At 40.2% G+C, this 14,957-nt stretch overlaps 1 protein-coding gene across 5 annotated transcripts in view; it reads right to left on the bottom strand.

The window, feature by feature from the left end:
• Positions 1-14,957, bottom strand: part of DGKI (diacylglycerol kinase iota) — a 212,218-nt gene that overhangs the window by 129,206 nt on the left and 68,055 nt on the right. For all 5 annotated transcript variants that reach the window (XM_080582487.1, XM_080582483.1, XM_080582486.1 and 2 more), the window contains one exon: positions 8,321-8,429. In XM_080582487.1, the coding sequence (XP_080438613.1) occupies positions 8,321-8,429 (109 nt within the window). The remainder of the gene's footprint in view (positions 1-8,320; positions 8,430-14,957) is intronic.

Below are 14,957 nucleotides of genomic sequence, written 5' to 3'. Positions count from 1 at the left end.
ATACAGACTACATGCACATAACTTGCCATCCAGGATTTCTAAAGATAAAGTGGCCTATTTCCATAACCTAGTTTAGGCTGATTGAGTTTGTTCTCCATTGTTCCCAGGCTCTGTCATAGATTCACGTCTGATTTTCCATCACAGTGTAAATAAAATAAGTAGTCTACAGGGATGACCTTTCTAGTTCATGCAATGAGAGAGTTCAGACAAGACTAGATAATAAAAGTGTAAATAACCTGATCTGTGCCACTGAGAAGTGGCACACCTCCAGATATCCACTGCCACAAACAATTTCACAGCACTGTGTAAGAAAACTCACAATTTCAATTCTAGCAAACTGACATTTCAAAAATCTTTTCATCCTGAATCAGAGGGGGGGGGGAAAATATAGATTTCCCAAGGAAAAATGCCTTCCCCCAAAGAGATTTGACTGTCAATTACTTTGTCTCAATAAGATCAAAAGGAATTATTTGGACTTCACCATTTTGATTTTTACAGGGCTCTGCCATTTATATGGTGACACGTTTTGTTACTGCTTATGAAAATCAAAATTATATAGTCAAAGGAAAATGCTTTGACCTTTTCCAAGCTCAATTTTTCATTCATTTACAATAGGAAGATTTAACAAAAATCAATAAATTTATACTGAGCATTTTGACTTCAGCAAATCAGTATTACCACTCACTTTTAAAGGCAGCATTCCACAACGTACGGGACAAAAGGGTATCCACCTGCCAACACGTAAGCTGACAGAGATCACTGGGACCACCTCTAGAATGAGCTTCTGCGTAACACAAAACTAAAGCACAGTAAAGTCGACATCATCACTTGTGGATTTTGACAGAGATTTTTCCACAGAAGATTCAAGTTCAGCAACCTTTTCATAAATAATTTGCCAGTTTAGTTTATTTAGCACTTGATGTTTTTATGTTGGGTTTAGTCATAAATGGCTGCTAACGGGACAACCATCCTCTTTCTGTCTCTGACCCCAGAGACCCCACTCTCATGCTCTTGCCATTTCCCTCGTGCTAGTTCTGGTGGCTGCAAAGCTATACGTGAATCAGTTCTACTGCTGGGAAAAATAAAAGATAAAAAAAAGCAACTAAAACAGATAGACAAAATGACTCACCCTGTGACCCCACAACTGCTGGATCTGACACAAGGAGTGGTGGGTTAAGGGTGGGTTAAGTATGACCAATGCTTGTGGTACCAACTCAGCATTAGAACAGATTAGCTGATGTGTCAAATCATGCTTTTAGGCTGACGTGCTTTGCTTTGACCTGCTCTGTAGAAAAGAGACACTGTTCATCATCTTGGATAAAACAGGAATGAGCATGGCCTGTTAAAAGGAGGACTGGGAACTCTGATTCCTCGCCTGGCTTTCCAGCTGTTGCAAGTGTGTGCAGTGCCCTGGGTCAAGAAAGAGCCCCTGCTCACTGAGACAGAGGCAGCATTGCTTTCCTGGCAAATGCAGCCTGCCCTACAGGGGACATGCAGACTCAACATGCTCTCCCAGATGGAGACCTCCCATTTGATTGTTCCTGGTCCGCTACCACCTTATAGCACACTAAAAAAGTTTCAGTATGACAAACATTTTTTACATATGAAACAAAAAATGTGCAATCCCCCCCCCTCCTCCCCCCCCCCAAAGCGAAAGGGAAACAGGAAATCATGGACTAGGAGTTTGGGAACAACGTAATTGCATGCGTCTGATCATAACTTGCTTTGCACATTTCACTAAGTCAACTTGTTTTCTTTGTTTAAGTGACCCAGCATGGTTAAATGACAGAGCAGGTGTTACAGTTTTTTTCTAAAGCCCTCCAGTATCTCCATACCTTACTGCTCTTCAAGCTGCAGTCATTATGGTTTCAAAGGCAATGCAAACAAACTTGAGGAATTTCCTGTGTTAAGGATACATGGACATTCAGCCAAACAGATTAGCCAGTCCTCCCAGATTTTTAGTTTAAAGGACCTGTAAAAGCCCTTGTAACAGGAGTGGAGCTCTAATCCACTCCTGCCAAGGCTGGCATTTGGAAAAAAAATCTGTAAGATAGATTTCTAAAATAAATAAAGATTTTTTTTTCCTTTGTTAACACTACAGTGACAGAGATTAATCTTCTTACACATACACATTTGGATGATAAAGTTATGATTAATATATAATTAGTGTTCATTAATATAAATTTAATTAAACATATTTGCAAGCAAAAATGATCAGATTTAGCCCTTTTCTTGACAAGGGCACTGTCAAGCAGAAACAAGTTTGTTTGGATGTCTTTTTCCCAGCTGTCTGTCTCTTATACTTGGCTTATGTTTTGCTCTAAACCCTGAAATTCCTGAGTTGGTAATGCCCATGTTGGAAACCAAAATATCACAAACATTTTTGTTGTTGTTGACTTATACTCTTAATTTTAACTCCATCTTTGCACATTTTAATTTGAGAATATTTTTTATGTAGAAGTCACTTTTTCTTTAATTATTACAAGTGTAATGCACAGATATGAAACAAAACAAAGCCAAAAGCATCAGAGATATGATACTGTATCATTATTTCAAAACAAAATATTAAAAAAAAAAAAAAACAGCCTTGATGATATGAAATCTCCAACTTTCTGAACTATTTTAGGGAGGTTCAACTTTTAGGTTTAGGTTCACCACATTCTCTAGCTGTTTTCTGCCATTCTTGTTTCCCACCCCACCACGCTTTCCCATGTCCCTGCATCCATTGCCCACTCCTGTATTCTCTGCTGAGCTTTTGAGATTGTCATTACCATCATCTGAAAAATTATCTGTATGCAGAAGCAGAACAACAATATTTGTCTTCATGGAGGAGCAATGTCCAGATGCTTTCAACTGAGATGATGATTCCCTATGCTCTCATGAACCATTATTTTAGCTGACAACAGCTCAACTTCAGTCTTTTGGGCAGTAATGGGAAAAAATATTTTAGAAAGGGCACTTCCTGTAATATCATTCCAAAATTACAGATAGCCACCATTTTGAAATATGACAGCCCTCTTTTTCTCTTTTGATCTCTCTAGAAAGAACATTAGTTCTTTTCCAAGAAATAAGAAACTGCAATGTAGGATTATTGATCCTGAACACATTGCTTCAAAAGTCATCCGTACACAAAATTTCTGCAATTTTTAAAGTATGCATGGGCTTGCACTCATCACTATTTCAGTGGAACTAAAGTTCCCAGTGCCTTGTCATGTTTTTATGTGACTAATGAAATACCCGTACTCCAGGGTCCTCCCTTTCTCATGTGAGCATCTGATGATGTACATTCAATTCCGAATTACAAAACTTAGTCTTGCAGAAACTCTAATGAAAGGGAAATATCCTTCAGTGTAAAAATGAGTATAGCTTTTAGGAAATGATGATACAGAAGCCAAACCATTCACATGGAAAAAAAATACATTTATCTATGTTAGTGAGGGAAATACTTCATCATATGTAGAAGACATATTAATATATTAACGTGTGTTAATTATCTAAAGTGTCATATATCACTAGGCTCTTACACAAACGCCCACTGTCCATGAAAATAAGTAGTCAACACTACTGATTAATGTCAAAAAGATTCAGAATACAATGCAATAGATTCTTTGCAAAGTCACATTCACTGATTACAATTTTATCTCATAGGCCAGCTCACTGTATTTATCTAGCCCATAACTCCATCAGTTTTACTACAACAATGTTATAGGAGACAGTGTTGAAAGCTTTGCAAAACTCAGTGTAACAGCCATTGCTCTCCTCTCATCTACCATGACAGTCAATTCATTATAGAAGGCTGTCAGGTTGGATGGGCATAATCTACCCTCCATAAATCCATGCTGCTTACTCCCAATCACTTTCTGATCCTTAATATTTTTGGAAATGGCTTCCAGGAGGATTTGCTCCATCACTTTCCCAGGAATCAGTGTAAGGCTGATCGCTGTAGCTCCCTGGATCCTCCACCTTCTTGAAGACAGGAATAACACTTGCTTTGTTGCAGTCCTCAGGAACATCCTCTAATCACCACAAATTTTCAAAGACAGTAGAGTGGACTTGCAACGATATCAGACAGCTCCCTGCATGCATTCCATCAGGTTCCTTGCTTCAGCCACTAGTCTCAGGGGTCTGGGATTCCTGAAGGCAGGTCTTAACAGTAAAAATGGAAGCAAAAAAAAAGCATTGTACACATATATTTTTTCCATGTCTTTTGTCACCACAACCCCTGACCCATTCAGCAGTGGCCCAACATTTTCCCTAGCATTCAGAATCACAGAATGGTTATGGTTGGAAGGGACCTCTGGAGGTAAACTGGTTCAACTCCCTGCTCAAACAGGGACACTTAGAGAAGGTTGCCCAGAACCATGTCCAGGCAGCTTCTGAGTATCTCCAAGGTGGGAGACTCTACAGCCTCTCTGGGCAACCTGTGCCAGTGCTCCGTCACCTGCATAGTAAAGTGCTTCCTGAACCTCTTGTTCTCCAGTTTGTGCCCATCGCTTCTTGGCCTGTCACTGGACACCACTGAAAATAGCATGGTTCTGTCCTCTTTTCATGTTACTTTGTTCTTACTGTTATTGATATGTCTACAGAAGCCATTATTATTGCCCTTCTTGTTCCTGCCAGATTCAACTCCAGATATGTTCTAGCTTTCCTTAATCCATCCCTGTGCAACTGGGCAGTGCTTGTGACTACATTCCTCCTGGCTGGCCTGACTCTGCTTCCAACTCATAGTGTGCTTTTTTATGTTTGAGTTTTTATATTTGTTTTTATGTCTTAGTTTTGTCTAGAGCTTTTTGCACATCCATGCAGGCCTTCTGCTGCTTTTGGTTGATGTACCATATGTGGGGATGGATGATTCTTGAACATGGAGGAGGTATCTTTGAGTATTAACTAGTTTTCTTTGTCGCCTTTTCTCTTCAGAGTCATATCACACATTATTCTCCCAAGCAGGTCCTTGAACAGGCCAAAGTCTGCTCTCCTGAAGCCCAGGGCTGGGATTCTGCTGTTTGCCATGTTTGCTTTTCTCAGGGTCCTGAACTCCACCATCTCACAGTCATTGCAGGCAAAATTGCCAGTGACCTTTACAGTTCTCGCAAGGTCTTCCTTGTTTGTAATATGAGATCCAGCAGAGCACATCCTCTCATCAGTTCCTCAATCGCTTATGTCAGGAAGTTATCAATGTATTCCAGAAACCTCCTGGACTGCTTGTGCCCTGCTCTTCCTCCAGCAAACTTCAGGGTGGTTTACATCCCACTTGAGGACCAGAGCCTGCGAACGTGAGGCTTCTTCCAGTTGTCTGAAGACCTCATCACCTACTTCTTCCTAAAGACATCTGTAGCAGGCACCCACAGCATCACCTGTGCTGGTATGCCCTCTAATCCTGACCCATAAACTCTTCATAAGTTTCATCATCCATCCCACAGCAGAGCTCCGAGCATTCTTGCTGCTCTCACACATGAAGGACAACTTCCCCTCCTCACCATCCTAGCCCCATCCTTCCTAAAAAGTCCACATGTATACATTTTGACATTCAAGATGCAAGTGCTATTGTACCATGTCTCTGTGATCTCAGTGAGGTCATAGCCCTACAATCTTCTATTACTTGGTAGAAAATAGAAAAAATATTTTTTCCTTGGATGTTAAAGCATCCTATAAAACTAAATAGACCTTCTCAACCAATTAGTTTTACAGGAACAGGTAAATGTAAAACCTCCAAAACTGGTATCTCATATTACTAAACATTATAGCTTTTAACTTCTACTCATCTGCATAGTGTTTTTATTCTTGTTAAGACCTATAAGTTTGTTTTATTTAACATATGTAATTTATGGTTTGAGGTTACAATATTTCTCCTCTGAAGAACATTCAGTTTGTACCTACATAACTCTGTTGTGCATTCGCAGTACATAAAGTACAGACCAGTCTAAAGTTTTCTCATTGACTCCAAGAACAGAAGCTGCATGCTTTCAAAAACCCCTTAAGGGACATAATAGTTATGGGTCCTGAGGCTGTGTGATCATGGTCCAATAAATATCTACTAAAGAGAAGATGAAAGTTTAACAAATTAACAAATACATGATAGACAAATACAAGAAAATAATGACACAGCTTTGGTCAGTTTCATTAATATCCTAGTGACTGTCAAGATTTTTGTAGACACCAAAAAGTAAAAGCTATAAGGCAGCATTTAGAAGGAAATTACAAGATGACTCCGCAAAAAAATTTATGGTTATTTTCCTTGGGGAAAAGTGGAAGTATGAAAATAAACAATGACCAGGATCCTCAATGATGTGCAGGTACTGTATGAGGTGCCTCAATCCACACTTACTTGAGGATATGGGCCAGAACTGCTTAGATCATTATTTATTTATTATTGCTTACTTTATTATTATTATTTTGTAGGATGGTTGCCTGAAATCATGGAGAGTTAGAGAAGGGATTGGACATAATAAATATATCATAGGGACAAGCAGTTAAGGTGGTTCCTTTTGGTAAGGCATCTTCTGCATTGTCCTCTGGCTATAATATCACCTACTCCTGAGAATATATTCTGTAAACTGCTGTGAATAAATAGCATTTATTAATTAATTAAATTTGAAAAAGAAGCTGCAAGTTAACTTGAATTAGGTGTAGAAAATATGATGAAACTGGGTATCTGTAAGTATGTGAGAGAAAATAAACCTCAGGGATGATAGATAGTAATCACAGCAATGCAATAATATTGTTTCTTATGTAAAGGGTCTTTTAAGACACCAGAATCATCACCTCCATTCTACAGCTAGATCATCTGGTGTTCCAAGAGGCAAAACAATTAATCAGCTCACTCACAAGGTCAGTAGCAGAGCAGGGAACAGAAATCCCACTCCCTGAATCATTGTCCCGTTCACAAGGCCATCTGATAATGGCAAATCATCTGCAAAGAATAATCGAAAATGGAGAATATAGCCAGGAATTTTTTCATCATTACTGTGAAGATAAGGACAGATTCCTACTGCATTTTCTACTGTAAGGTCAAGCAACAAGTTATGTTCATGCCACTTAGACTTTGGAAAGATCTCCCATCATGGGTCCTTGGAGAATCATGTTGGAAATATCAAAGAAAGAGCAGGATGATATAGATGGAAATACAATATGCACTGCTTAATTATACCTTCCAGTGACTAGCTACAAAGACTTCCTGTCTGGCTCCAATATATCTTAATGCAAACAGCCATTCACTTTACAAAATACACCTCAGGAAATAAACATCAGTATTGAAAATTTAATATATATATTTTTAATTGCCATTCACTACCAATTATAAACTTCCATCCATTTTAGCTTCTTCACACCTCCAAACCACCTCCCTATTATCTCTTTTTCTTGTGCTGCACCTCTGATTTGCAGAAGTCCGTTTCTCCCCCACGTTCACCAGTTACTACAGCTGGTCAGTCCAGGTTCCTCCCAGCCTCAGATGTCTTCCACTCATATCCTGCACCTTTCCCCACATGCCTCACTTCTCCAGTCAAAGTGTGAAGTAAAGCAGCAGTGCTGATCTGAGAGACTGGAAGAGGTGAGAAGTTGAACTGATCAACATCTAATTCACATGCCAGGAAGTAAAATGCAAAATATAAGTATTGGGATTACAAGAGGAATCACCTGGCAAAAAAATGAGTAGCAGACAATGGCACCTTTAAGAGGGTTGTTTTTTTGTTTGTTTTTTAAAGTACAAATTTGAAAGGTGTTTAATTTAGACCTCCTGGCTTAAGGCTCAACTTCTTGACACACACCAGCATATAACCACATGAGAAAGTGCAGACAGTGCTAAGCCAGCCCCTTCTGAACTGATCCAGAAATAGAAGCAGGAGAAGCAAGACTGGGGAGACAGAAACACACTCTCTCTGTGTCTATAGCCCAGCTTGGACCCAAACAACATTTTGCGATGCTTGCAAAGCATTATGAACAAAGATTTCTACTACTGCTCCTACAGACCCAGCAAACCCAACATGTATTCTGAGTCTTAAATTTTGGCCCACAAAGCAAAAGTACAAAATCCTGCTGTGCTAAAATCAGTTCACCTTTGGATGGCAGACCTTGTCAAGAAGGCAGTGAGCAAATGTAGCCAGACAGTTCCCAAGGTGGAAAGTCTAAACCATTCCGTCCTGTGTTGCTCAAGTCACCACAAGTTTTCAGGTCTCTGCCATGTGCTTTGTTTCATAATAGAAGTTCCTAATAACCAGCACTAATTCTGATAGCGATGCAATGTGTAATGCTGTTTTAAGGTTGGAGGGAGCGCTAGCCAGAGATACAACTCAAATACATTGCCATAGAAACAAACACCTACAGTCCACTCTAATGCTGCCCTTGGTTCCTTCACAGGTCCATTGGAGACTGCAATGTTGAGGGAATGCACAGGAGCCAAGTGCTGGAGGCCTGACCTGGAGATTGCTTTCCTGCAAATTGAAAAGACAAAAGAAGAAATAAATGGTGCATATATCACATATAATCATCCGATATTATTATCCGCCCCACCCTTCTCCAGAAATCAGAAGAGGAAGCACAGCATCTAATTTCAGATTGGGTGAAATGGTGCTTGAATGCCATCTTCTGCTAAAGCAGTTTAGGAAAAGCATAAAGTAATCTGATCACTGAAAATTACTGTTTAATGAAGATCAGTTACTCATCTGGCACTAAACTGAAACATCAATCCAGTGGGCTGCATATGGTTCTGTTTGCCAGTTTCAGCGGAGTCCCCATTCATTACACTTATTCTTTACATACCAGCAGAACCTGCTGAATCAATTTATGCATAATTCCAAATAGCTTTTATTGGAGGAATGAAATATGAGTTTATGCCAAAAATGCAACATCTGGCAGTTTTACTTTGTTTGTAGGCTGGGGAATGTCTTCCATTCAGCATCAGAATATGTAAACATGACACTGGGACACCGCTTAGGAAAGAGAGTGATGCACTACCCTTCCTAATCGTATCAGCATGCCCTCAAGGTATTACAGCTGCTTTCCACTTATATTTCAATTCTATCTTTTTATTCCAAAGCCCTTCTTGAGACATAAATACAGCCTCCGTCAAAGGTCACAGATGTTGACCGGAAGCACCCCTGGAGCTCACAAGGACTGTGAGCGTTTCCACCAAGCTGTTTCCCCAGCTGCACTCAACACTGCAAAATCAGCCTTGAATAGCAAGACATTAGGTAGGAGCACAATACACTGCTGATACAAAGTTCAGCTGCTCCTGGATGATAGGTTTCATAAAGCTCCATAACACTATTGTGTTTTATATTTTAGCAGCTGATGGCAGCAGCCAAAACAATCTTACAGATCCAGCAGCAATGATTTAGAACAGGGCTTAAAAATAAGCAAAACCAAAAACCAAATCTCAAGGAGAGATCTCCTTTCATATGCCCAATGCACTCATCCCGCACAAAATGAAGTGACAGTCTGTTTGTGTAAAGTACATTTTTGCGATACCACTCCCACAGTGCAACAGCTATTTATAGCTATTTATAGCATCTCCTAATCTTACTACTGTCCCATGGCAATAAAGGTCAATTGAGCCTGTGATGACAATCCAGGTCAGCCATATGCTAAATAAATCTTTTCATTGTCCTGAAAACATACAGTGCAGTACATATCCATGGTAAAGGAGCTTGGAAGCGTCGTTGCTCACAGCATATGTCCAGAAAAACCAAGAAGGCTGTGTCAGAATGTCTTAAATTCCCTTTTTTGTGGGTAGCATGAACAACTCAGCACATTAACAATAGCCTCTGGTCATCCAGTGTTCCCTTTCCACTTAACAGTGGGAAAGACATTGACATTAAAGGGTTTTTTCCAAGATATTTTACATTTGACTAAAACCCATTAGAACAAGGGAGCCAATGAAAAGACTGTCACTACTTGGCAATGTATCAGGACTGAACAATTAAGCCTAAAAGATTTTATGCCATATATTTCAGCACAACATAATCTAACATACCTTCTCAATGACCAGATGAAGGCCTTAAAGAAATGAACCAAAAGAAACTACAAAAATACATTTTCAAACATTTCTAAAAAGTGTCCAATATTTGGCAGTCTCCTTCCGTGTTGTTTTGCTATCAATTTAGTTATTAATTATACCTAAACACAGTAGTACATTCTCCTGTCTAGTCAGTTATAACATTACAATTTGTTCTGGTGAAAATGGGGCTGTACCACATTTTCCATCCTGCATCACTGACAGTGATAAACCCAACCAGTGGTTACTTAGTCCTGCCCTCATAGCAGAGGAAGTTTCTACTTTGTGCAAAGTACTTAAGCAAATGTGGCTGAATAGGTGTTAGCAATTAATCTTTATTTGATGAAAAACACCAACATTTCAGCTAACTCTGCTCGCAGTCTATCACTTGTCAGGCAATACAGCCAGTAAAGTTGGATCCCTCCACCACAAGAACTTAATAAAGCAAAGTTTGCTATGATTATTCCATGAATAAATTCATCTGACCAGTCTGAGGACAAGGCTTCCAGCTGGAAGGCAAATTCAGCAGACTTAGGTAAATATGTCTAATGAATGGCTACAGGCATCACAGCATCCAGCTTTCGACACTCTTTCAAGACAGAATTAGAGACGTGCAAGCCTCCTGTAGCAGAACCCACTCAAAGGCAAGCCGAGGTCAATGAGTCTTTTGGGGGAGACTTGGCAGAGCTTTGTGCAAACAGCCAGCCCTTCCTTCGCATGCCAGGCTGGATCTAGGGCTTTGGCTGGAAACACATAAAACACAGGCATGGAAACGCTTTTTTTTTCAAGTTTGTTTGAACACAAAAGCCTTAAAATGATCTCAAGGATCATGATATTGCATGAACTGGGCAGAAATGACACTTAGACCCAAGGGCAAGCTAAAAATGCCTACTCCCACACAGGTTCTTATCAGAATTTTGTCTTGGGACAAAGAGAGACAACAGTGTGTGCACCACAAAAGCCAAAAAAAAAAAATAGTTGAACTAAAAAGCAAGCATGTGCATTTCTAATAATTTTAATTCAGAAGAGAGAGGGAAAAAATAGGGGAAAGGGAGGGCAGAATAAATTCAATAACAGAGCAGATGCTGAGTATCCAGGTGACTATCTCATATTGCCCTAACTAGCACATCACACCATCTGGCATTTTTCCAATAGAAAGGTAACACAAGAGGCTTTCAGTTATCTTCCCCAGCAATTTCATCTCTACTGTGCTGAGTGCATGAATGAAAGAAGAGGCTCAACAGGCAGCCTTTCCCATAGAAGTGAGAGTAATCGCCATTCACCTGATAAGAGATAGCCAGGAAAAGTGAATCTGTGCCTTCCTAATATGATCTATTCTTCAGACAATGAAGTCCACAACTTTGCTAAAATAGGCACACCAGCCTGCTTGCAAACTCAGGAGAAGAAACGAATGTGGCAACAAGCAGCAAGGAAATGCTGCATCATAATGTAATGAGTTGTATTTTCGTAATTACTTTTACAGATCAAGTAACAGTAATTTGTGATAGATGGTATTATCAACTCATTTAACACACTACTACTGTGAACAAGCATAGGTGTACATACACACGTATGTCATTAAAAATACAGCATACAAAAATTTCTGATACTAATTCCACATCTGATGCTATTACGGAAATCCCAACACAGAAGCCAACTGCCTTGGAAACCAAAGGAAATCTGGCATTTAAGCTAGGCAAGTATAACAACTGCATTGAAACAAACAAAAAATGCATTACATTTTCATTTTGCTGAAAAGTCAGGCAAGACACAACCTACTTATTAGATCAAAGGATATATACTTTATTAGGGGGAGATTTGAGTTTATATCCCAGAATTTGGCTTTACTGAGCCTTTTCCTCTACCTTGGGTGTAAAAAAATCCTCCAGTGCTTGGTTTATACTGAATAGTTATGCCCAAATCCTCAAAGACCACGCAAGACAACAAGTCAATAGTGTTTATCTCATTTAAGTGTTAGGAAAAACTATCTGCAAATGAAAGAGTACGGTAGAGCTGCACACGGTTAATAGGTTTGAGCATGATTTCAGCCGTCACTGGGGTTGGAGCTCCTGCATTTCCAGGCTGGGGTTATTATCCTCCTTTTCACAGGGGTGTACATTAGCATTAGGACAGTCTCTAAAATGGAAGGCTGAGTAATCAGAAGAATACAGGGACTGACTTCCACAGGGTCTATGGCAAGGACACCCACCAGGAGGCAGATTTTGGGCATCTTTTCTCAGATGGAGATAACCTAGATATTTAGCAAGAAAAGAACAGTCCTTTGTATAACAATGTTTAAGTTACAATGCTCTCCTTTTCTTAAATATTCAGTGTAGACAAACCCTATGCTTGCAAGCTCTCAGGTCTGCCAACCACAATCAGAAAATACCTGCACACGGCCAGCCAGTACCCGCACTCTGTATGAACAATTTATGTGTGCCAGAGTCTGTTGGAGGCGGTTTTCACTCCTGCAATTTGGTGCTTATGAAAGTCATGAACAAAATGTACTGGCTAAACTCTGGCATTATTTCAGTTTTCCACATGCATCTCCACTGACTGCACAGCACTCCTGCAACCTGCTGTTCCCAGTTTGCCTTCAAGGCATGTAATGTTCTCCTTTGCACCTAACCACAGGACAACATCTCAAATCCACTGTAACATTCAAGATTTCCCTTTTTTTTTTTTTTCTTTTTTTGCATTACATATGAAAGGAGCCACCTTCAGTCAATTAAAAAATAATAAAAAAAAAAGTTGTCTGGTCCAGTATTACTTTTCTGGCAACAGCCAGTAGCAGGTGCTTAGAGAAGCACTGGCACAAATTGGGTGATCCTTACCCTGACATAGTTCAGTCCCAGCTTCCAGTAATCAGTAGTTTAAGGACTTCCTGAGCTGGAGGCTGCTTCCAGACCTTTGTGCTTAATAGCCTGTAATGGCTCTTTACTCTAGGAATGTGTTGGTCCTTCCCTGAACCATTTATACTCTTGGTCTCCACAGCAGCCTATGTAATGAGCTCCACAATTTGATTATGGGCAGTGTAAAGTACTTCCTTCTGTCTGTTTTAAAAATTCTGTTTGATAATCTAATCCGCGTATCATATTGTGAGGAACAGTGAGTAATCATCTGCCTCTCTACACCTTCTGTGATTTTATGAATCTCTGTTCAGATACCCCTTCATTCACCCTTTTTTTTTTTTTCCTTCCCCCAACTTGAAAGCACTCTACACCATTTGGGCTTTTGCTGATGCTGAAATTCTTCCAAATTTGTCAACCTTTTCTAGCTAAATTATATCCTCTTTTTTTTTTTTTTTTTTTTTTTTTTTTGTAGGATTGCCAGAACAAGAAGTATTCAAGATCTGGCTGCACCAAAATTTATTCAGTGGCATCATCAAACTTTCTGTTTTGTTCTCTTTTTCTATTTCCTTCATATTCTCAGCCTTTTACTTGCCTTATTATCACTGTGAGCATGAAATTAATCATTTCATAGTACTTATTTATCCAAAGATCCCTTTCCTGAGTACAAAATGCTAATATGAAGTTCAAACTTTTAGACTTTCCCCACCCCTTCAGGTGCACGATGTTTCCTTCATCATTCTCACATTTCAGCTGCAATTCGTGGCCTTCTTCATCAGAAGATCCTTCTGTGACTTACCGGTTAGCCTGTGGTCACCCCAAGTGGCTGTGCAGCAAGCAGCAGCAAGCTTGCCCCCCTCACACTTTGCTCTTTGCCAGGCCACTAATGTGTGTGTTGAACAGCACTGCTCCCATCACAGATCCCCCGTGGTCCCCACAGGTAACCTCTCTCCACACTGAAAACCATCCCCTGGTTGCATGCTACATTTTAATTGTTATCTGAGCACATGAAGACCATCCCTTTTACCCCTACTTTCTGCACCAGGAGCTTTTCCCCCACCTCAGTGGAAGCTGTGTGTACTCCCTCAGTCAGACCACCCCAGGTCATGGTCCTGGAGCCTCTGCCAGCAATGTCTGCGAGGCTCATGAGTCCTGGCTTCCCTGAGAAAAGCAGTGCTGGCTCTCCTCCAGCACATCACGTTCAGTTCTGTGTTTACTAATCCTGCATTTTATCAACAGCTCTACCAGTTTTCCTCACAGATTAAAACTTACTGCTGGGCTACCCACAGCAGCACTACGTAAGCCCTAATGTGATCACCCCTGCTCATTTTGGACTGAGGATGATTTAAAAGAGAGATTATAAAACTCTCTCAGCTATTTATTGTTTGAATTCCTTCAGAATACTTAGCAAAATGAAATCCTATTGATTAGTTATTGGCCCTTTTGTCAATGCATTCTTTAGCCTCTTACATTAAGTCTCCCATTTTCCTCAGGTTCATCCACACAAATAGCAGCTCAGCCTACTACACTCTCAGGCATCCTCAGTGGTGAACACTGATGCAAGAAATTCAATTAACAGTAAGGAGAAATAGACTTCTCGAGAAATACCCACTTCTGCATGTCACTGACTGCCCAGGGAACAGGGTATGGAAAAGCTGAGATGTAGGTAGCTTCCCAACCACTCAGTGGGAACATCCCCAGCAGATCTTTCCTCCCTCGCTCTCAACCCCTCGACACACAGATCAGTGCAAAAAAAGCTGCATGGAAACTGCTCTGTCTCCACACAATGCTGCTCTGACCAGCTCTGCTTGCAGCCTTCAGCCCAGCCCTCCTCCACCTAGTAAGACAGCTCACGTCCACAAGAGACCAACCTAGAGACAATGAAATAAATTTCACTAATTATCTAATTAAGGATTTCCAGCAGCAAACCCAAAGCTGGGAGGCAACTACTGTATGTCAGATCCCTACATAAGTTCTGGTAGGAGCACCCAGATTATCAAATAAAACACCATACCCAAATTTGAAATTTAAACAAATTTTAGTTGACCAAAGAGAGACACCCAGACTTTCTGTCATCACTTCTCCATAAAGCAGCAAATCTACTAGAGACCAAGTAA

Source organism: Anser brachyrhynchus (assembly GCF_964034855.1).
Source record: "Anser brachyrhynchus genome assembly, chromosome: 1".
In the NCBI taxonomy this organism is placed as follows: Eukaryota; Metazoa; Chordata; class Aves; order Anseriformes; family Anatidae; genus Anser; species Anser brachyrhynchus.
This window is presented reverse-complemented; position numbering and strand designations above follow the sequence as displayed.